The sequence below is a fragment of the Ictalurus punctatus genome, chromosome 18, assembly GCF_001660625.3.
Source record: "Ictalurus punctatus breed USDA103 chromosome 18, Coco_2.0, whole genome shotgun sequence".
In the NCBI taxonomy this organism is placed as follows: domain Eukaryota; kingdom Metazoa; phylum Chordata; class Actinopteri; order Siluriformes; family Ictaluridae; genus Ictalurus; species Ictalurus punctatus.
Window position 1 is genome coordinate 4887972 of NC_030433.2, and position 18104 is coordinate 4906075.

The 18104-nt window shown below is 42.0% G+C and overlaps 1 protein-coding gene across 7 annotated transcripts; it reads right to left on the reverse strand.

The window, feature by feature from the left end:
• Positions 1–1064: 1064 nt before the first annotated feature.
• Positions 1065–17742, reverse strand: ubap2a (ubiquitin associated protein 2a). Of its 7 annotated transcripts, none has more exons than XM_017492125.2 (27): positions 17647–17742; positions 13746–13883; positions 13437–13514; positions 13198–13308; positions 11322–11487; positions 10906–10983; positions 10762–10825; positions 10546–10643; positions 10375–10433; positions 10197–10273; positions 9870–10047; positions 8852–9101; positions 8455–8738; positions 8009–8205; positions 7132–7402; positions 6962–7001; positions 6689–6863; positions 6531–6588; positions 5854–6055; positions 5597–5688; positions 5304–5354; positions 3586–3667; positions 3029–3391; positions 2818–2922; positions 2668–2735; positions 2367–2558; positions 1065–1768 (listed from the first exon to the last, which is right to left on the reverse strand). In XM_017492125.2, exons 2-27 carry the CDS (start codon positions 13839–13841, stop codon positions 1673–1675), a joined length of 3531 nt encoding a protein of 1176 aa, XP_017347614.1. In that variant the 5' UTR covers positions 13842–13883; positions 17647–17742; the 3' UTR covers positions 1065–1672. The 7 variants fall into 7 exon arrangements, with proteins under 7 accessions (XP_017347614.1, XP_017347613.1, XP_053543973.1 ...); XM_017492124.2 differs by having other exon boundaries at positions 6531–6591; positions 7132–7405; XM_053687998.1 differs by having other exon boundaries at positions 10753–10825.
• Positions 17743–18104: the final 362 nt, after the last annotated feature.

Genomic DNA, 18104 nt, shown 5'->3' on the forward strand with positions numbered 1-18104 from the left:
AACATTTTTATGCTGCTGTTTTCAGGTCATCTCATTAGTATGATATCTCAAGAACGAGTGGTTGAATGTGGTATTTATATAGAATTGTCACTTTAACCCCATATTAGATTTTTATTTTATATTTCATATTAGATAATTAGATTTTGAAATTGATCCAAACAGGGTCAATGTAACAGTCAAGCGTCTGAAATAGTTTTCTTCCTGTCTGAGATGCACTACCGGTCAAAAGTTTGGAGACACTTGACTGAAATATTTCTCATTATCTTAATCTTTTGATCTGAAGGTGTATGATTAAATGTTTGAATTTGGTGTTGGAGACAAAAATATAATTGTGCCAATATATTAATTTCATTATAAAACTAACATTTTATTTACAAAAAATATTTATTTTTAAACAGATGAGCAAAATACTCCATAAATGTCCATGGTGCACACAGTGGCTTAGTGGTTAGCACCTCACATCTACAGGGTTTGGGGTTCGATTCCCATTGTGGTGCTGTGTGGGTTTGCTCCCCCAGTCCAAAGACCTGCATGGTAGGCGGATTGGTGTGTCTAAAGTGTCCATAGTGTATGAAGGGGTGGGTGTATGTGATTGTGCCCGATGCGCCCTGAGATAGGCTCCAGGTTCCCCATGTCCCTGAAAAGGATCAGCGGTATAATGGATGAATGGATGGAAGTGTCCATGGTAGGTGGGAACTCCTTTTAATACTGTTTAAAAGGCATCTCAGAGAAGTTCAAGAAATTTGTTGAGAAAATGCCAAGAATTTCTGGAAATTCTAGGCAAAAAGGGGGTCTACTTTGAGGATGCTAAAATACATAGTAAAAAAAAAAAAAAAGTGTTTCTAAACTTTTGACCGGTGGTGTATATTTTAAAGGTACTTCTGCCATACAAATTAGTATGAAGGACTAGACTTAATGGTGGTGGTAGTATCTCTGTGTACACCATTGGCATCAACTTAATAATTAGTGTGTAAAGAGATTTTCAAGAATCCACTTTTAATCAAATCTACTGCAACACCCCCAAAAATCACGTCCGGCTTAGTAACTCACGTGAGACGGAAAAATAAGACGTGGTCAGATATTTTATTTTGACAACAAGGGTAAAATCAATGTTAAAATGATGCTTGGGTTTAAAACCGTGTTTAAGCCAAATAACAGGAGAAAGGAGGGATTCACAAGTGAAGGGGATGTGAAAAAGTTCAGCCTTGAACTTAAAAGCCCCCTTGATTCAAATTAAAAAAAAATTCACAGGTCAATGAGGTGCATGGGTACGATACAAAAAAAAAAAATGTCTTAAAAAAAAGGCTTCACCGTCAAATGATGCTTAGCAATAATGTACACCATTGTTAAGTTCATGTATGTATAAAAAAAAAAATCTCCCACATTGTCATGAAGTTGGGTCGTGTTCAAGTAATATGCACCTTCCATTTTAGTACTCAAGTTCTCATCCTCGTATCATAATCTTTTGAAATGAACAGAAAACGGTCCTTCAAAGCAAAAAAAAAAAGCCGTAAACCACATTTCATATTCTACCAATACATATATACTGTATAAATACATACATAAATATATTTTACATACAACAGCCAAAACTTTGAAAAGGGGGTAGATGAGAACTAGGGGATGGGAGATGGTAGTGTGTGTGTATGTATGTATGTGGCTCTCATACTATTTAATTGCCCCAGTAGGGAGAGCTGCCGTAGCTGGATTTGTTGACCTGGGTCTTCTGCTGCATGCTGCTGCTCTGGTTCCTCTGATTCGGCCCACCCTGCACACACGCACACACGCGGCACTTAATTATCACGCATCTAAACATTCTCCACACAATATTTCTTTTGTCTTATACTTTCCATTAATTCCATTAGAGCTGCAGCTTACACAGTAAAGTGATGTTTATGCTCTAGTGTTAGTGTTCTTACAAAAAGCTGTGCTATTCCATCTGAGAAACTGCAAGGTCATGTACGGGACACGACTTTCCCAAACACTGAAAATCCCATCAGAAATTAGCATTGTCTATGTAAACAAAAGTTACATAGAAAGTCAATTTGAAGGTCTCGGCTTTAAAGAAGTTTAAAGCAGGTGAATCTGTCATGAGATCTTAAAATGGTGCCTGAGATTTATTTTGTGATGAGATTTGGGTTTCAATTCCTTTCACAGACATCATTAGTCCGTTGTCACTTGGGTTAACGGCTTCCTACGTTACCCACGATGCTGTCTGACTAGCTGCTGATAGTGGTGCCAGTGGGATTTAGCCTTCGCTTCATCTCTACCTAAAGCGGTGGTTTCAGTGCGCGTCAGCATGACGTGCGCGTTAGGAATCCGATAATTGTCCGACCCGGGCAGTTTGTGTGCGTTTTTTGACCGACCTGTCCGTCCTGGGTGAGGTGGTGGTGCAGCAGCTGAGAGTGAGGCTGCTGGTGAGCAGGCAGGATGTGCAGGAACGGACCTGGAGCGTAACCAGGGGCACCTCCGGGGTTCAGAGGTCCCGTACCCCCTAGAGCCGAGGGCAGGTTGAACGGAGGTGGTGTGCCGGCGTGGAAACCCTGTTTATCAAAGGACTGCAACCAGAGACAACAAAAGAACAAGTTCTCCGAGGTAAACACCTTCACATCCTTCAAACTCATCCAGGATATCAAACCAAAACACGTAACAGGTGGGGGCCACTACCTGAGTCTTGTTGTAAACAGTTCCGCTGATGTCGGGCACTCCCGAGTTACTGGATGTCACCGAGACACCTATGGAGTATAATATATAGAATATTAATTCCATTTAATCATGGAGATGTTGGGTCAAGCTCATGTGTGTGATTTTTAGCACCTTTTCCTGGGCCAGAAGCAGCAGATTTGGCCTGTGTCTGAGAGCTGTTGCTGTACCCTTTACTATATTCTGCTCCCGCTGGGCCTTGTGTCAGGTCATCATACCCTTAAACATGAATTATAATAAATACACAAGACACGTTTATTTCAATGCACACGAAATATTACTGATTCTGATTGTGGGTGTTCGTATATATACACACACGACTCACCTGAGCTAAAGGTGTGCTGGCTGTAACCACCGGGCTGCTGGAACGGTGTGGATGGGTTGCTCAGGCCCATGCCGTGCTGCTTAGCGGAAGCAGGAGGTACGAACATGGTGGGGCCATACTGGAAGGCGCTGGGCATGCCGGGCACGCCTGGGTAGTAAGGCAAGCCCGTGTAGCTGTAACCGGGGGGCAGAGCTGGGTTGAGGAAGGCCTGCTGGGTGCTGTGGTGGCCCTGCGGCTGAGGCTGGCTCTGACCTTGGCTCTGCGCCTGCGGGGGCTGAGCTGCCTGGGGAGCGTGAGCTGCTGACAGGGTAGTAGGGGGCGCGGGTGAGGTGGAGTCGCCCCTGCCAAACTTAGTCACTTCACCTTTATGGGAATGAGTGCGCTTATGTAAGCTTGCGAAACACTCGTTTTCTAAACCAGTGTAACATCTGTATAGCCAAGGCTTGTAAAAATAGCTCATATGAAACTAAAAACTCTTAATAAAAAGCACACTGGCACTGAGACGGAGGACACCGGGCTAAGGATTATTACTATTATAATTAATAATATTATTATACCTGAGTAAGGATTATTGGCTAGGTTCCCATCTCTGCCAGACAGGGTTGCAGTGGGCCCTGGGAATGTGATTCCATAGTAATCCTGCACGGTGTGGAACATGATTACAGTAGGACGATTAAAACCAGACACACAAATCACAAAAAAAGTTAAAAGGGAAAGAAAAAAAAAAGAAAAAAAACCATCACCTTGATATGACACACAATACCAGTCACAAGTTTGGACACATACCTAAGCCATTTTGATCTAGACGCTTATGCTCAAACTTTGTTTCCAACCAGACGCCACACTTCCAATCCACGTTGCTTTTATAAGCACGGGAAGCTTTAATCTAGAGTATTCGCTCTTATAAATGTGAATGCACCTTTGTAAATAATATAAATGTGCAAAACTAGGTGTTCAAGCATTTGACCATTATTACTTTATAAACACTGCCAGAAAGAAACAATAATAATAGCACCGCTCCACTGAACAGCCGGCTCAGCAACAAATCTGAACACGGATCCATCCAGAACCTTAATTGGTGCGTTCCTGAAACACAGCAGTGTGCGCCGATACTTTAATCATTATCTGTACAAAATACTAGAGGAGTGTGAGTGCAAACACTGGGGCTGAATCTCAGGTGTCTTTCTACACTATTTGTGAGGGCACAAGGTGCAGCTCTATTCATTTGTACTCCGTGTAGTGTGCAACAAAGTGAACGGGAGGGCATTTGGGACTTGTCCTAATACTAGAAAAAGGGGAAGAAAAGTAACACCAAGCCATGTACACTATCAGTCAAAAGTTTGTGAACACTTGACTGAAATGTATCTCATGATCTTTAAAAACCTTTTGATCTGAAGGGGTATGATTAAATGTTTGAAATCGGTGTTGTAGACAAAAATATAATTGTGTCGACATATTCAATTTCTTTCATTAGAAAACTAACATTTTATTTACAAAAGAATTTTTTTTTTTTAACGGATGACTGAGTGAAATATTCCGAAAAGCAGCCGATAAGAGTCCAGCGTAGGTGGGAACTCCTTTAATACTGTTTAAAAAGCATCTCAGGGGAATTCCTCAAGAAATCATTCGAGAAAATGCCAAGAATACATTTCTGGAAATTCTAGGCAAAAAGGGGGTCTACTTTGAAGATGTTAAATTTTTAATTAGTTTGATTTATTTTTCATTATCATGACATAATTCCCATAGTTCCCTTTGTGTTATTCCAGAGTTTTGATGACTTTATTATTATTCTAAAATGTCAGGGGGAAATAATAATAAAGAATGAGTGTCTAAACTTTTGACTGGTAGTGTATATATGTATATATATATATATATATATATATATATATATATATATATATATATATATATATATAAAAATAAAAACACCATTACTGTGAGTGAATAAAAATGAATCTGAAACATTACATTGCACACACACTACATAAATAACTACTGAAATTTTTTTTTTTTGCTGAAAGGAATTCCAATTAATCCGTGCGTCTTCCCTATTTTTAGCTCCACCCCGGCTTACGTGGTACCTGGGCAACTAAGTTCAGCACGGTTTGCTTGGAGGTGGAAACGGTAACAACGTGGAGGATCGTGGGCGATTTGCTACACGACATCCAGTGGAAAAGTTCTGTAAGCCTCTGTTTTCCAGAGGGAAGCTACTATTCTTGTCAATAATCAGGTTTCACTCTCACCGAAATGCTCAACAAGATGGGTACGGACTCACCATTGGTAGCCTGGACTGCAGCATGTGGAGGTCTTCGTAGCCGTAGATTTGCTGGAGGACGCAAACGGAGCTCATTGCGTTACAACGTTACCTTCACACTCACTTTTCTAAAAAATAATCACCTTTCTACATTTATATTCCCCCAGAGTTGCAGAACTCCAATGATAGTGAGACACACCCTAAAATCATTACAGTGTCAACAGATTAATACAAAAACAAGCCAGAGATTAAAGTGAAAGCTTATCTTTTTTTTTTTTTTTTGTAAATTTTTTTAAAAATCCTATAACGGTTACCGGGTATGCAGGCAGCAGGCCTCCAGGCCCCATGATATACTGGTTGGGTAGCAGCGGAGGAACCCCCTGAGACAAGTTAGGGGGGGCTTTTCCTGTAATGCAACAGAAGAAAAAACCATATTAGCAAAGACGGATGGATCCAATACAGGGAGGAGAAAAAAAAACTCTCAGAATGACGACTTATGCAGCTAGCACAGTTGCCTCTATCTTCCAACTAAAGCTCTAAATAACGCATAATGCATGGCGTGAAGTCAGACCAGTAGAAGAAGAAAGCAGGGGTGCGGTCCTGATGGCCGAGGGTGCGGTGGTTCCGTTCCCGCTGAGCCCAAGTACTGCCGAGTGCAGGCTGCTGCTTACTGCACTGCTCACGCCGTTGTTACCGGAAAGCGCTGAGACGGACACGGAGGAGAACGCCGCTGACGACGCGGCCAGAGAATTCACGCTGTCCACGTTGGTGTACTGCAGGTACAAACGAGACCGAAAGACATGAACAGTGGTGTCGTGGAAGAAAGAGGAAAAAAAAAAAAAAAAAGGCAACGCGTGGTCGTAACATTAAGGAATTAATTTGATCACTGTTATTAATTCAATAGGTGAGAAATAAAACAGGAACGCGAGTGGTGTTAATAGTCAGCCAAATAATCAGCAACATAGCAGAAGTTGATTAGTTTCCTATTACAGCACTCCTCGTGGTGTTTCTTATATCACAGAGAATGTTGCGGAAGGTGTTGCTGCAGGATTTAACCTGTATTACCATCTTTTCTTTTCTTAGCAAGACTCTTAAGATTTTGTTTTTATAGGCATTTTTTTTTTTTAAATGTTTTGCAATAATGGGCTTGATGTGGAGTTATGATGTAACAACAATAATTGTTACGCAAGTATTTTGAAGGCTTTGACAATAGGCCGTGTGTGTGTGCGTTTCACTGTCATCACACACCGTTAGTGAAGAGCTGGTGCCGAGCGCTGATACTGAGGAATGGCCACTGCTCACATGGCTACTAGGGAAAAACCGAAGGGGGACAAAGAGACAGATAATGTGTCACTCTTCAGTGTGCTTCCATTTTGTCCCTGAGAAGAACAGATAAACAAGTTCACCTGCTGAGAGAGGAGAGGGTTGCAGAGGGCAGTTCAGGTGCCAGGCTGGATAGAGTCGAGCTGTGGGGCGTAACTGAAGGGGGCAAAAGAGACAACGGGGCAGAAGGCAGAGCAACACTGGTGCTACCGCCTAAAGACGGAGACTCTGGCTTCGGAGTGGAGGAACTCGATGTAGCTACAAGCAGAAGAGAAGTAGAAAATGTTTATTTTAAAAAATAATAATAATAAATCGCATCCAAAGCAAAAAATACAGAGAAAAGAAAATCTGCTTACAGTCTAGAGCAGCAGAGGTCCTGACACCATTAAAACCATTCTGTTCAAGGAGAAATCAAATACACTGTCAACTTTTATCTAAAAGAATCCAAAAAGTCATCGGTAACGATGAAAGGTATCTGGTGGGTTATCTACCGTGCAGCTAAAGGAAAGCAGACTTTCTCACTAACCGTCACAGGTCCAGAGGACTCCTTGCTCTGGGAGAAGGTCAGTCTTGAGTGAGGAGCCACTCCACAGTCAAAGCTGTTCCCAGCTGAGGACGCCACCGATGACGAGGAAGAAGAGGAGGAAGATGAGGAGGTAGAGGTGGATACTGAGTTGGCACTGGGGGTAGTAAGGGTGGAGGGAGCGAGACTGGGTAGCACCGAGGGAGGTGGGTAGATGCTGTCAGAGGAGGCCAGAGGAGGCAGCAACAATGGGACAGTACTGGCCAGAGATTCACTGCTGGAATGAACAAGCAATACTGTCACGGTGTGTATATCTCCGTGTCTACTTTGAAGATGCTAAAACACAATTATTTTGGATTTTTTTTTTTTTATTACAAAATAATTCCCATAGTTCCATGTGTGTTATTCCAGAGTGTTGATAACTTTATTATTATTATAAAATGTGTGTGGGGGGGTAAATAAATAAATAAATAAAGAATTAGTGTGTCTAAACTTTTGACCAGTAGTATAGATTAAATTAACAAGGCTTCATTAACAGATCAGGATATACAGTAGGTTTTAAAGACCCTGCTTGATGTCTACGGACCTCCAGGGGTCCATGAAGCATACTCGGAGAGAGTTAAAAAAAAAAAAATAATAATAAAACTAACAACAGAACTAGCTGGTTTCTGTTCATGGAGATTTGATGACTCCGATAAATTGGTATAACGAAACACATTTGCCTATGTTCACCAAATAATCAATCGTAAGGGGGTCTGAAAAGGTTCCCAAGCTCCAAAAGCTTAAGAACCACTGCTATACCTGAAATACAGTATGCTTTTCAAATATAGGATAATGTGTTAAAAAAAAAAAAAAAGTAAATTCACTTCTCCTAACTGACCTGACTGGTTTGGAGTAGAGGCTGCTTTGGGTCTGCGGAACAGGCACAGTGGCTTCTCGCGTAGCTTCACTGTTGCAACTCTCAGGCTGGCCAAACTCTGGCAACGCTGACTCTGAGCCAAAGTCTAGAGCGCCGAATTGCACGTTGAGCCCAGACACGTCTGCCGAGCCAGGCATCTCCACCGCAGTGGACGGAATCTATACACGCAGACGATATTTTCTTTTATGTCATAACTATATGATTACAGCTGCAAACCGTATCAGTGTGCTGTTATTTCCTATTTTTTTAAGTTCTTCATAAATTCGATTCAGAGATAGGGCACGGAACACTGATGCGGAGCACTTCCTGGAGCGATAAACTGCACTTGTTTAACTTAAACCATACCAAATCATTCTGAGATAATTTTCTCTGCACAGCCTGTGACAAAAAGAAGAAAACACACTCACCTTGGACGTGGGAGCTATCCTTCGTTTCTGTGTCTTAATCTGCCGGTGCTGCGTGCCGCTGACCTGCGAGTCTGTGGTCTGCGGAGGGGCCGCGTGGGTTTGAGAAGGCTCCGGCGCTTTGGAGAATGCCTCCGGTGGAGCCTGGATGGCCGACGGGCCGTTCTGTGCCAGAGGACTGGGCTGCCTCGCCAGCGGTAGAGATCCCGTGTTGCTCAGAGAGCTCTGCTGCCGCTGGCTCAGCTGGCTTAGCACCGACGAAGGCTCTGGTTGCATCTTAAACTCCCCTAGAAGGCACACACGGCGCGAGAATAAAGTCCAAACGGTCGAGAGCTGAACATGAACGGGAGGCGGAAATAATAGACTGGTGTGAAAATGATGGATGTGGAATGAAACTTACGACTGAATTGGGAGGGCAGTGAGGCAGAGCTCTGTGTTCCCGGAGGTTTGATATCCCAAGATGAAGAGGGAACAGGCATCCCTGTACCCCCCAGTCCACCTACAGGGTCACGGTCATCCCCCGAGCTAGGAGGCTGGGAGGTAAGCTGCCCTAGGCCTGGTCCCTTCAGTTGCTCCAGTATCTGTTGTCCTGCGGTCTGTCCCAGCTTAGGGCCACCCAGCTCCCCAAATCCAGAACCCAGAACTGAGGACTGGAGACAGAAACAAAACTCAGAACTCACTAGTATTATAACTCTAGGATTGTAAGATGCAGTCATAAGGACATTCTGACGTACACTACCGGTCGAAAGTTTAGACACACTCACTCATTATTTATTTTCCACATTTTAGAATAATAATAAAGTCATCAAAACTCTGAAGTAACACAAATGGAACTATGGGAATTATGTTGTGATGAAAAAAATCGAAAATAAATCAAAATAATTTAGTATTTTAGCATCTTCAAAGTAGACACACTTTTTGCCTAGAATTTCCAGAAATGTATTCTTGGCATTTTCTCACTCGATTTCTTGAGGAATTTCCCTGAGATGCTTTCTAAACAGTATTAAAGGAGTTCCCATATACGCTAGACACTTATAAGCTGCTTTTCTGAATATTTCGCTCAGAGTCAAAAAAAAAAATAGTTATTTGTAAATAAAATGTTAGTTTTCTAATGAAAGAAATGAATATGTAGGAACAATGATATTTTTATCTACAACACCGATTTCAAACATTTAATCATACACCTTCAGATCAAAAGGTTTTTAAGAGCATGAGAAACGTTTTAGTCGTGTCCACAAACTTTTGACCGGCAGTGTATCTCAAACACATCCTCGTTACTGCACCACTGTGTAACAGAATCGAGTTTGCACTATATAAAAAGGAATTCTATAACTCCCCTTAAGTGAAGTTATAGATTTTATTTGAATTCAAATTCTTGTCTGTGCCACTTTGCCTCTTTCTTGTTTCCAGTGCCTCACCAGGGTGGCATGTGCGTAGCTGGTACTGCCCGTGGCAGCGCTGCCTCCGTTGCGCGTGGGCTGGTGGTGGGAGTTGGTGAAGACGAGGCTGTGGCCAAGCCCTTGAGACGAGGCAGGCTTCGGATTCTCCGACTCCTCCCTGCCGGCAGGCTTCTGCAGCAGAGACGCCAGGTCCAGACTGCGCAAGACAACACAGACACACACACAGACACACACACACACACACACACACACACACACACACAGTTCAGCTGCCGCTGTCCTTACAGGAGCGATCGAATCACAGCGGTGCTGGTTGTAACAATAGGTCATGCTGTAATTTGTCACCTTTGGCCAGGGGTGATATGATGATTCTCAGCTGGAGGTGCTGCACATGAGGAGGTGAACACTTTGGTCTCTGAGAGCTGAAAAGGACAAAACCTAATCAGTTGTCAAAGCCTCTTAATATTAAAATCTTTTCATAGCAAAATATAAGTAGATATTCAGAAAGACGGGCGCGACTTACGCTCACGTCCTCGGTCCAGTCTTCAGCTGCCCAGTCTTCCAGAGTGTTGCGCCACGCCACTGTAGAGCCATGATGAAGAAAGCGGACAAGGGTGAAATCAGGGAAAAGCCTATTTGCTACATCCTGGCGCTAAAGTAAAATCGGGTGTGTTTAAATGCTCGGGTTTCTTACCTGTACCATCTGTGGCGTCGTTGGTCCCCGATTCCCATACGTCAGCATGTGAGTTGGTCGTGCCACTGTCCATAGTGTAGTCCGCTGGGTTAAAGGTCCTGCAGATTGAAGGTTAAAAAAAATTTTTTTTATATAAAAAGAAAATCTTTAATAGAGAGTAAACCAAAGCAAAGCTGTGAAAGGCCAGTTGATGTGTGCGCATATTACCATACTGACCCCATTCCCTGTGCTGTGAACCTGCTGGCCCCTGGGGCCCGGCCTCTCCCCCTGCCTCCAGACACTACACACACACAAGTAAATATTAACAAACCTCCTGAGACACTACAAAGTGACTATGTGTGCAATTTTGCATTTGTGTACCTCGTCCTTTCCCCCTGCGGCCGCGGTCAGCTCCTTTCTCCACCGGTGCGGAATCCACTCCGTTCTCCTCAACCCTCGCTGACGACCGCAAATTTACACGTGCGGAGAAAGAAAAAAAAACACAGTGTCTTCATATGTAAACTGTATATATAAACAGTACACATGCAAAATAGATATGAACGATTTCGCAATGACTCTTTGTACAGTTTAATATATTAGCGCCCTCGACAAAATAAACCACTCTTAAATCTCTGGCCAACATTTAATCGAATAAACAAACACGGAAACCTGTTACTCGTTCGTCGGCTCGATTGGTGCTGGCTGTTACAGTACTTTGGGGTAAGTCTGTTCCCAAAGCATACAATACAATAACGGCAACATCTACGAAATGTCCAAGAACCCTCGGCTTGTCTTACCCGGACGATTACGACTGGCCACCTTTCCTCTCCGGTTCGCTCCTCCGCGAGCCTTGGTGCTCTCTTTCTCGCCTTTCTTCTCTCGATTCTCCTTGTTCTCCTTGCTCTCTGAGGAAATGCCGTCCTTTCCCAGGCTTTTCTTCTTGCCCACCGTCTCCCAAGAGGTCTAGAGGAGCAGGGGAGACGACTTTTAAAAGATTTGACAGAAAAGAAAAATATACGTAGGACGATTAAAGAAAGTGTCGTGGAATCGCGTATGCGACTTTCGACGTCAAAGTTACACCAGATAACGTTGAATTCGATTTGATGCTACAACGTAAAGAACGAGGTTCAAACTGCAAAACGAAACAGGTAAAAGTCTGTGATAAAGCAGCGAGAATAATCATTGAGTCATGAGAATGAATCAGTCAGTTCACACCTATGACACTAAAGTCATAGTGCAGGTTCGTTTGCGCGTTACTAAACAAATAAACCTTTGACAAGCGTGCAGAGAAAATCACAAAATTCACAAAGAACACGGACTCGGCACAAAATAAATGATTAGACGGTTACATAAATGACTAGATTAAAGCAGTGTTTGTTTTCTCTCTTTGTTCGTTGGTCTAAATATCCAAAATACTTCTCATTTCCGCAGAGTCCTTCGACTCGGTTTGTGTCTAGCGTCTTAGTTTAGAAGTCGGCGTCTACAAATAAATGCTGCAAGGACAATACTCTGCGTATTTGGTTCACTTCCTGCAGTGAGGTTGATTCAGAGTCTAATCACTTTCTCGCTGCAATCGGACCGTGCTCTCCGAGTTCTCTTGTATTGGACACAGGCCGAGACCGCCCTGCTCAGATGCCCTCAAACTGCTTGTTTTGGTCTAAGTGCGACTGCTGTGTTCTCACCTGCCTAAAAGAGGATAACATACTGTGGCTCGATTCAAACGGGATAAATGCTGCGTGTGTGAAAGCACCCTAGCAGATATTTGGGTGTTGTCTCACTCGCTAGAAACCGGTTTGGAGGGAGTCGCTACCGACAAATGAGAACAGGATCTGTAAATAAGCAGTTCGGGTTTTAAGACCATGGAGCAGGCGCAAGCCTGTTACGACCCAGGATTACCCACAGATCAGCTCTCTGAAACGACCCACTTTCTATTTTAGAGATTTCCCCAGAAATCAAACGGTCACCTATATAAGCATGGGCCTCTCACATTTCGGAGTCTGTTAGTCATATAATGTTAGTCTCAGAAACATCAATCCAGTAATAACCAGTTATAAAGACAATTTGATCTTAATTCTGAGACCTGGAAGTTATGGGTATTTCTAATTACCAATGACAGTTTTCTTTATTCTTTAATATCTATATACACCACGTGGCCAAATGTTTGTAGACACCCGATAATAACACCTGTGCTTTCTGAACATCCCGTTCCAAATTTAGTCCCCTCTTTTCTGTGGACTAAATTTAGCGTGGCTGTGAGGATTTGTGTTCATTCACACATTCCACAAGAGCATTAGTGAGATCAGGCACTGATGTCAGGCGAGGAGGCCTGGGGTTCAATCAGCGTTCTGGTTCATCCCAAAGGTGATCAGTGGGGTTGAGGTCAGGGTTCTGTGCAGGACACATGAGTTCTCAAACACCGACCTTGTCTACAAACCATGCCTTCATGGAGCTCGCTTTGTGCACCTGGAGCATTGTCATGCTGGAACAGGTTTGGGCCTCTTAGTTCCAGTGAAAAGAAAGTGTAAAGCTACAGCAAACAAAGACATTCTATACGACTGTGTGCTTCTGACGTTGTGATAACAGGTTGGGAAAGAGCCACATATGGGTGTGCTGGTCACTTGATCCTCTAAAATAAAAACTAATAAAACTTAAAACTAATAAGTGTGTTTTTACCGTGTCAGAGGTCCCCTCCAACAGGAAGTTGATGGCTCTGTTGACGTCCTCATTGCAGTCATGAAGAGCGACCATGCACTCATCCTGGTTCTTTCCTGTCACCTCCATGAGCTACAAACACACACACGTATACATTGATAGTATTTAAACTACTAACTGCACACGTCTATAAAGCTATACACAGCTTTCCGGTATTGACGTGACGAATGAAGGTTTAAAGATGAACCCCCGTGTCTCACCTGATTGACTTTATCTTCAAAATCTGCATCGTTCTTATCGTAAATCATCTGGGCGAGTCGGATCTGTTCGGCTGTAGCCTGGATGGAAGGGGGGAAAAGAACAACACGACAGGAATAAGAACGATAAGAAATTGCAGAGAAAACCCAAGTTCCCGAATAAATCTAGACTTCTGGGGTTAACATTTCATACGGATTTAATTCTTACTGTAAACGATTAAACCTAACCCGATACGAGTGTTGAAACACTGAAAGCGAACACAAATCAAACAGCATGGGGTTCATGTAGCAACACGAGTCCATCGTGTGTACCTGAAGCTGTTTCTGTGGCTGTGTGGTCTGTGTGGATGTGGGCAGCACTTTCTCCCGAGTGCTCCGGGCTCGGTCGCCGCCCAGCGAGGTCATCATATACAGTATATACAAAAGAATGTATGTACAAAATAGAAAAATCTGGAAAACAAAAACACAAAAAGAAACTGGGTGTACTTACAATACTACATGATCTTCAAACATGGCCAAGAGAGATATAGAATAGAACTATGTCCATTTATTTATCATTTAAAAGTAGTCCTAATAGCACACACACACTATAATAACATACCATACAGCCAGTCCCTGAGTGCATGTGCACATCTGGAGTGAGAGTTACAGTAATGCTCCACTGCTGGGTTTTATATATATTATATATATATTTTGCATATATATACACACACACACACACACACACACACATACATACATACACACACATATATATATATATATATATATATATACACACACATACACATATACATACATATATATATATATATATATATATATATATATATATATATATATATGTGTGTATGTATATATATATATATATATATATATATATATATATATATATATATATATATATATATATATATATACATACATACATATATAATCTCTATCCATGACATCTATATTGTATTTGCGAGTACCATGATTACCATAAGTATTCCTGCACAGAGAACAAAACAGAAAACCTATTGACCCACGAACTCACCCAAGGGCAGGGGAAAACAACATTCACTTCTGTTCTGTTCGTCCTTTCAGAAACGGGACTATGTCACGTTATTAAAAAGGAGAATTTTTAGTTATTTGTTAGTGACATAGACGGGACGAAGTTGATTGTTTTATAATAAAAGCCATGTTCCAACGTGTTTTACTCCTCTTACACCACAGCAGTGTTACAATAACTACGTTTTGTATTCATTGAAGAACACCACAATGAATGTTTTACCTGTTAATAGTTGCATTTAATGAAGAAGAAGGAGGAGGAGGAGGAGGTGGTTATGTAGCGTGACCACCATACAAGTTCCTGTGACTTATCGTTTACGAATGAACACATTAATATAAACCTGTGACAGACCTTCTGATCAATGAGAATCGAGAACATGACCGCACTGTAATATAAAAAGGTACGTAAGCAGGTTTGTCCGTTCTTTTCTTAATACAGTGTCAAAATTGGCTCTGTGAATGTGTATGAACAATAACTCTTGTTTCCCCGGGAATACCGAACGCTGAAAGCATGACTCTGGAGTTAACTGAACAAATACACCACACACATCTGGACTGCACTGCAATGTGGTAATGCACAGCCAGCTTCCTGGTGGCTGCAGTAACAGTGTTAGTGTGCATAACGTCTCTGTTACGGCTGCAATAAGCTGCACGTACAATTCTGAAAGCAAGAAATATTCCTGTATTTTAGTCGCTTATGTTCCGCATACACGTTACTGACATAACCCATCCATCCATTTTCCGTACTGCTTATCCTACACAGGGTAATGGTCTGCACTTATTTTTTTTTTTAATCTTACATTCACCCATTCACATACACACCAATGGTAGCAGAGCTGCCATCAGGAGCAGCTTGGGGTTCAGTGTCTTGCCCAAGGACACTTCGGCATGTGGTGTCACGTAGGCCGGGAATCGAACCGCCAACCCTACAATTAGTGGACAACCGGCTCTACCACCTGAGCCACACGGGACCGTGGAGCCTATCCCCCTGTTAAACAATGCGGGGGACACCCTGGACAAGGTGCTGGACAACCTTACACACTTTGGAAATGCCAATCAGCCTACAACGGATGTCTTTGGGGAGGAAAAAGGAGCACCCGGAGGAAACCCCCGAAGCACAGGGAGAACATGCAAACTCCACGCACACAGCGCAGAGATGGGATTCAAACTCCCAACCGCGAAAAGGTGTGAGGCAAATGTACTAACCTCCAAACCACCATGCCCCCGTTACTGATGGCATAAAATATTCAAATATTACAGTAGTCCCAAGTTATAAATCTAGAATTATTTATTTATTTTTTAAATACAGCGGTCAAAGCTTGGGGTCATTTAGGAACCTCTGAATTGAAGTATTATTTACAGAACAGTCTGACGTTTTAACAGCCATTATTTTTAACAAATGGTGTTTCTTGTGGTGTCCTTCTGGAGCCTGAGAAAGTTGCTGTTATGTTTCCACTGTCTCTAACATTAAAGGCTGTCATATGGAGGCTTTACAGGAAGTGACTTCACTGTGAAGCGTGCGTTTAACTCTTAGTCACAAAGCACACATCAGATTTCAAACCCAGTGTGATAAATAAGGAATAAAACACCTCAATGTGTGCTGTTAGGTACTGTAGTGAAAATAAATTATCAGTGAGTAGGGAAGGGGGACTTTAGGATGTCACAATAACAGCACATCCTGCAGTCTTATTTTCCTCTCATACCAAAAGTCAATTACAAGCGAGAACCATTTTTTAATTTATTAACGAATGACACGACGTGCTTTTTAACCACTTATAATTACATTTAGTCTCAGAGTGCCGGTCCGATACAGAGGTGAAAACTTGGACTGATATCAAATCGGATCTGACCGGCTTTTCCCAAAACAAACGCAGGTCTCCTCACTTTGTGTCATGAACACATGAGACAGAATTTTCAACATACATTCAACATTCACAACACCATCCTTGGCGTTTCACCTAACTTGGTAATAAAAGCTTGGATGATATCGGTGTATTGAATATAAAAAGAATTTTTTTTTTTACTGTGTATCGACCCTAACAAAAAGTTTTACTACAGATACACATCCTAAAGCCTGAATAACAGCCTCAGCTTGAATAAATGGAAGTTTATTTAGCCTCATATCTCTAACTATTCCCTTTGGATAAATCTGTTAGATACATGACTATAAAATCCTCTCTTTTCTGCCAGAAGTAAGGAGAAAAGTCTCCTCAGTAGGTTTGATTTGGCCAGCACAGATTTATTACTCAACACTTCTTTCTTATTTATTTATACCGCAGTTTTTTTTAAACCCCACGTAAATAAGTAATATTTATATAAAGCAGAGCTTGTATTATGTAACATATAACAAACAAGCAAGCGAAAGGGAAAGCAAGGCTCGCTTCAAACAACGGATGGCGTTTATTATTCCATCTAACATTACTAAGAACCGACTCAGCAGGATAACTCATTATTACCGATTCAATCCTGAGTCGACTCACAGAGTTGACACATTGGCAATGCTTTGTTTTATAGCATATATTAACATATATGATTTTTTTTAAAAACTGCAGTATATAAATATATTGCATCTGCAATTCTGAAATGTCAACAATCTTAGCAAAGCTTTGCAGCTAGCTAGGAAGCTAAAGCTAACTGGAATTCAAGAGTCCTTTGTGTCCGGGCTGGCTAACTCGCTGCTGCTAGCTAGCTAGCTAGCTAAGTCTAATTTCCTGTTCGGTTCGGCTCAATTGTTGGGGTTTAGCTAGCTAAGCTAGCTAACGAAGTTATGTTAAGCCAGTAAGCTAGGTCGTAAACTCACGTCCTTTTGCCATAAATGTGGTGTTGATATTAAATTAAACTGCTCGATAATTAAGCGAAGAGCAAAATCCAGAGCGAGACTGTAACAGGCCCGTCAGCGGTATTATTCAGAAAATGGCCCCACACACACACAGGAGACGATGCTAGCACTGTACCGGGAACATGCTAACACACACAAATATTTCTCATTAATCCATTAATACACAGTGAACAATACAAGAAAGAACCCAATCAACGTATCATTGCTGGCATATACCCACATGCCTGAGTTGTTTTTTTTAAATGTACTTGAGATTTGTTTTATTTTTTATATATTAGAATTATATTTTTTACATATAAATGTATATAAATATATTACTACCTGCTAACACGCTTCCCTCAGCCCAGCAGCAAGCAGACACCGTCACGTGACACACCGGGCGCGCGGCCGCCGCAGAACAACAGCGCCGGGAGCGCGCACACGACTTTCAAGCAAACTACAATAACAGAGTGCACACAACAGTACAGACCGCAAGACGCACTGTGTATGCTCCTTATAGCAAACGCATACAGTGTATGGCTTAAAATGACCGTTTAATAATAACAACTTCTCCGTTGTAAACTGATAACAGAAGCAAACTGGTGTATTTCAACGCGTGTCAGCTGTTTTAGGTCTGTAAATGTAGACGTACGATATATATTTCCTTACAAATTCCGCGGAATAAATCTCTTTACAAAATGACGTTATTTATCTGTAAAATAAACACTGACAATAGAAGTCTTATTAAAAGCACTGCAGCTGCATAACGGTAGTGGCGTGCACGCGCATTGCTGAAATGC

Coding starts and splice junctions, on each gene's coding strand:
- ubap2a (XM_017492121.2), bottom strand. CDS start 13,841: ATGATGACCTCGCTGGGCGGCGACCGAGCCCGGAGCACTCGGGAGAAA. Junction 10,984..11,321: donor GGCCAGTCGTAATCGTCCGG/GTAAGACAAGCC, acceptor TGCGGTCGTCAG/CGAGGGTTGAGGAGAACGGA. Junction 10,434..10,545: donor CGACGCCACAGATGGTACAG/GTAAGAAACCCG, acceptor ATGGCTCTACAG/TGGCGTGGCGCAACACTCTG.